Raw genomic sequence first — 4,497 nt, 5'->3', positions numbered from 1 at the left:
TTTGATTTGTTAATTTGCTTTTTTGGTAGACAGAAACGAAATGTGCCGTAGTCGAGTCTTGAATGGATCTGTGGTTGCCTGCACTCACGAGGAGACCAACCATGGGAATGCAAGCATTGGCACAGAGTGTATGAATTGCCAAAAGGAGTTCGTCCTTCTCTGTTTGGGATTCTTGTTCAACTGTCATCGCTTGATAATTGGCGTTGGGCGGAGAGTTTGCTTGGTTGGGCGGTTGCTTACCCCATGCACTTGTTGAAGTGGGTCGTTCCATGTGTGGACGAGGGTGAGTGATGGATGGTTGGATGTGTGGAAGTTAAGGCATAAGTGTGCGAAGCTGAGACGGTCGGTTGAGTGTAAAATTTGTGAGTCCGCGGAAGATGAGTGAATTGAGGAAGGGAGGTTGTGTATGGAAGTACTGTCAATGTGAACGCCTCAGTTGTTATTTGCCGGTGGTACTGGTCAGAACCTGCCCATTACTTTGTCCGTTGTTCTTGTTAAAACTTTGTCTGGGCATGCCAAACAACTTAACTGCACACCCTCGTTTGGAATGAGAGTTAAGGTGAATTCTGTTGTACGTCTCCGTATTCCAACCAACACGTTGGTTGATAGACGATGAAATGTTGCACTAGGATTCTCAGCAACTAAACAGTGTATGCTAATGTAATTGATTCATCGTTAACTAAGCATTCATTTTTTGTTTGAACGTAGCTCTAAATAAGGCTCTTGTATTCCGCACCCAATCACAACTTGGCCCTATTTATTACCAGAAGCGTATTTAAGGAGGATGGTGTGGAGCTGCTACTGCTGTTTCTAGTCTAATAATTTTTGTTTAAGCGCATCTTTAAGCCAAGTGCGTGTATTCCGCTCCCGATTACAACTTGATTTGATTTATTACCGAGAATGTATTTAGGGGAGTAGGTGTGGCGTCACCGCTGCTGCTTCTGTTCCCAAACGGTGAGTTGCTTCCTCTGCGTACAGCCTAACTACTGACTCAAATGTACGTACGTGGTAGTACTTGCTCTCGTGCAGGTAGGAAACTAAGTGCAATTAAAAGCCACTTGGCAAACTTTTTTGTTTTTGATGGCTTTGGTGATCTGAACTGACGATATAGTGATTGTGTCAACTAGGCGTACACAAGTTATGGTTCGAGGAATGAGTACCACGGTTTTGGAAGATAACTATTTCGCTACTTTTCCTTGTCGAGTTAAAGGAATTCATGACAGCGCTGAGCAATCCTACAATGAACTACCTCAAACGTGTCTCAACGCAAATAGGGACGTTTTTCCAAGAAAATTGTCAGAAGTATGAAACATCTGAGGCGAAGATGAGATTTAAAAATCAACTCCACTTCATTATTGTGTCATCTTTTCCAAGTGAGTTTGAGCGACGTTTGTTTGTTGACGTTATTTCGAGCACGTTAAGTACGTGTGTGTAACCAACGTATTTGTTTTCGTGTAATGGTTATAAACGCACCATTTGATGTAAGATTGATATCCAGCGACGTCCTGCACATTATTAATACTTCATGGGGCCGCGTGCTTGTCGGTCCATGCAAGAACGACGAGTTAGCTCCTGAATTCTTTTCATTCTGTTATCCATCGGCCATGCCTTTACAGTTTCACCATGTCGTCAATTGATTGACCGGTTGGACGAATTGGTCACACAGTGGCAAATCAAACGGTTTGTCTGTGGCGATGTATAGGCGTGTCCACATATGTCCATGGATCTGTTAGTTGTGCGCCTTCAATTGACAGTTCACTTTTTCTGTCCAATGTTCCTTGCTGTTATAGTAGATTCACAAATCCACAAGCCTATGCACCCTGTGTGCATACACCCATCCATTCATCCCTCCATTCTTTACCCATGCCTTAATCTCATTGCTCTATGTCTACATATTCGTCACCTGAAGTTGTAGTCTGTTCTCCTCCACTTGCTTTATTTTTCGTTGAATTCTCTCTATTGTGTAGACTCGAAGCTGTTTATTGTGGGCTCCTCAGCCAATGGTTTTGGATGGGATCGAAGCGACGTTGATTTGTGCCTTGTGATTCCATTACAGGAGTTGCCGAGCAAGACAGGTGCTAAGGCGGTGCTGCGTAAACTCCGTAATCTATTGCTCCAGAAGTGTGAGTCGTTGGTCGTAAACGTGTTCCTTGTGTAAAGTGAGAAGTGGGAATGGCATGCCTTTGTTAATGGCCCATTATTGCCACTGCAGTGCGTGAAGTGATTGTTGGGTGTGCGGCGGGGCGTGTTGGGGCGTCTGTTGCATTTGGGAGGGCAGGGGGGAAGGCAGCGGGTCTGTTAGTAGAATTGGTATAAAAACATTGTGTGTCACTTGATTGGAAGCTGAATCGCTATAAACCGTAAACATGTTACTGTTATAAGCGTTCTGTGTTTCTTTCCAGGTTCCCTCTCAAATTGTGAACGGATTCGTGCAAATGTGCCGATTCTTAAGTTACATGACCAACTGTCCGGTTTTGATTGTTATTTGAGCCTCAACAATGTGGTGGGCATTTACAACACCCATCTTCTTGCCATGTACGCTCGAGGTGAGACTATCTTTATTTTTTCTCGTTGAAATCCCTCCTCACGTCGTGTTGAGGCAAAAATGAATTTACCCGTCTTACTGTACTTCATTGTGTCACTCTGGCTTTGTGTAGGGAATAGATTTGAAACACCAGTGTGACGGTTGAGCTGTCTGGCTAACATTGAGGTCTCTGTTGACATAAATGCGTTTTTTATAGAGGATGTTGTTGTGTTGGTAGGGAGCTTCACTGCCTTCATCATCTGCACAGTTGGCTATAGGCTGCCGCTTTGTGTTTGCTTCATCTAAGCGAACATATTGTCGTGTGCCTAGTTGTTCACTTGCAAGTACAAGAGTGTTGCGGTAGTGCGTGGGTGGAAGGTGAAGCATTCCGTAACCATTGTGTTGTGCTATAAGAGGATCAGTCGGTTATTTGATGTGTTGGGGTGGGGGTGTGCACACAGTTGATGCAGTGGATTTGAGAAGTATGAATTTACTCTTTCACAGTCGACCGTCGGGTGCCTGCCCTGGGCATGTTTGTGAAGCACTGGGCTCAAAGGATGGGTATCCATGGTGGTAGTAAGAGGAGGCTTTCCACATATGCTCTGGTGCTGATGGTAATCCAATACCTGCAGTGTGGATGCTCGCCTCCTGTTGTACCGAATCTGCAGGCTCGTTTCCCTGTAAGCTATTGATTTACTGAGTGCGCTTTACTACTTATTGCGTATAAGTAGCGAGAAGTAGTCTGTTTGGCCGGATAAATCCTTGCCCTTCGAGTGTGTCAAATTGATGACCCTTGACTAGACTTTGTCGTCTTTTGTAGTATTTTTTTCACTGGTGCACAGATGATTCCTGGGTGGCTTGGAATTTGAGTTGACAAAGTACTTATTAATTTATGTTGTGATGAGAATATCTTTATTGAATTCGTGTAAACCATTTGCATTGGAAGATGTGTGGACATTAGCCAAGGAATGTTAGTAGAGAATAAGGGGGATGAGATAATGTTAGTAGAAGTGGGATAAATATCGTTCGACTCGAGTGAAATTCTTTTAAATTGTTATATGGGGTTCTCGGGTTCATACTGTGATTGTGACCGCACTTCCTGGAAGAGAAGTTGTGCTGTGGTCTCTGTGCTGGATATGTGGCCTCAGGGGATATGATTTAAAAGATATTTCAATATTTGTGGATAAGACTGTTAAATGGGCGTATTGGCGGCTAACTTGTTCACATCCTGTAGAAGATCTTCGACTGCGAGCGTGCATTGGAGGAGGTAGATATGGATTTGGAGCTGCCGTGGGAAGAGCTGCGCAGTGCCAACAGGTACACATCAGGTGAGCTCTTTGCTGGATTCATTGCCTACTATGCAAACTTCGATTTTGCCCGATGGAACATCTCGATTTGCAATGGTCGGTCCTTGGCCGTGGATGTGACAGATCAGCGTCCTCCTGTTGGATAACGCTTCTCGTCGCCCACCTGCAGGATCTTCATTGAAGGTGAGTATGGGTGTTGTGGAAGAGACTGTGATGGAGGCCTGCCCCATTGACATTTATGGTAATGATTCGATGCTCTGCTTTGCGAGTGGAGCTGTGTCTATACTACTTCATGGAACGTGGTGTGGCAAAGCTTCTTCTGACGTAATGTACGTAGGCAGTAGAACGAAAGGCCAGGGGAATGGGTAGCCTCATGCAAGGCGTCTGGACGTGGCTTTGCCTTTGTGGTAGCTATTGTTGTCATGTTCGTTGCCGGTGTTGCTGTTGTTGTTGTTGGCGTACGTGGTAGAGGTGGCAGATTGATGTAGCACAGAGACGTCTATGTCGCCGTGGTTATCAGCATATATCGTCTTCCTACGTGGCTTCCTTTTGGGTGTGGTCGTCGCTGTTCCCCTTTACCTCTGGTCAATGCTCACTGTTCTCTTTCGATAGCGGCGAGTCCTCCCGTTAAATGTAATAATAGGTGGGGCAGGGATGAGACAACGT

General features: G+C 45.0%; 1 protein-coding gene across 1 annotated transcript; it reads left to right on the top strand. All coding sequences in view use genetic code 11, as the record gives it.

Moving 5' to 3' along the window:
- Positions 1-995: 995 nt before the first annotated feature.
- EGR_10024 (Poly(A) RNA polymerase gld-2 B) lies at positions 996-4,200 on the top strand (the record flags this gene model as incomplete). The annotated part of the gene is made up of 7 exons (XM_024499273.1): positions 996-1,029; positions 1,968-2,123; positions 2,213-2,293; positions 2,403-2,546; positions 3,029-3,204; positions 3,759-3,927; positions 4,001-4,200. 7 exons carry the CDS (start codon positions 996-998, stop codon positions 4,198-4,200), a joined length of 960 nt encoding a protein of 319 aa, XP_024346311.1.
- Between the last annotated feature and the right edge of the window lie 297 nt (positions 4,201-4,497).

This window comes from Echinococcus granulosus (genome assembly GCF_000524195.1).
Source record: "Echinococcus granulosus chromosome Unknown EG_S00184, whole genome shotgun sequence".
Taxonomy (NCBI): Eukaryota; Metazoa; Platyhelminthes; class Cestoda; order Cyclophyllidea; family Taeniidae; genus Echinococcus; species Echinococcus granulosus.
Note: the sequence above shows the minus strand (reverse complement) of the source record. Positions and strands in the feature narration are given on the sequence as shown.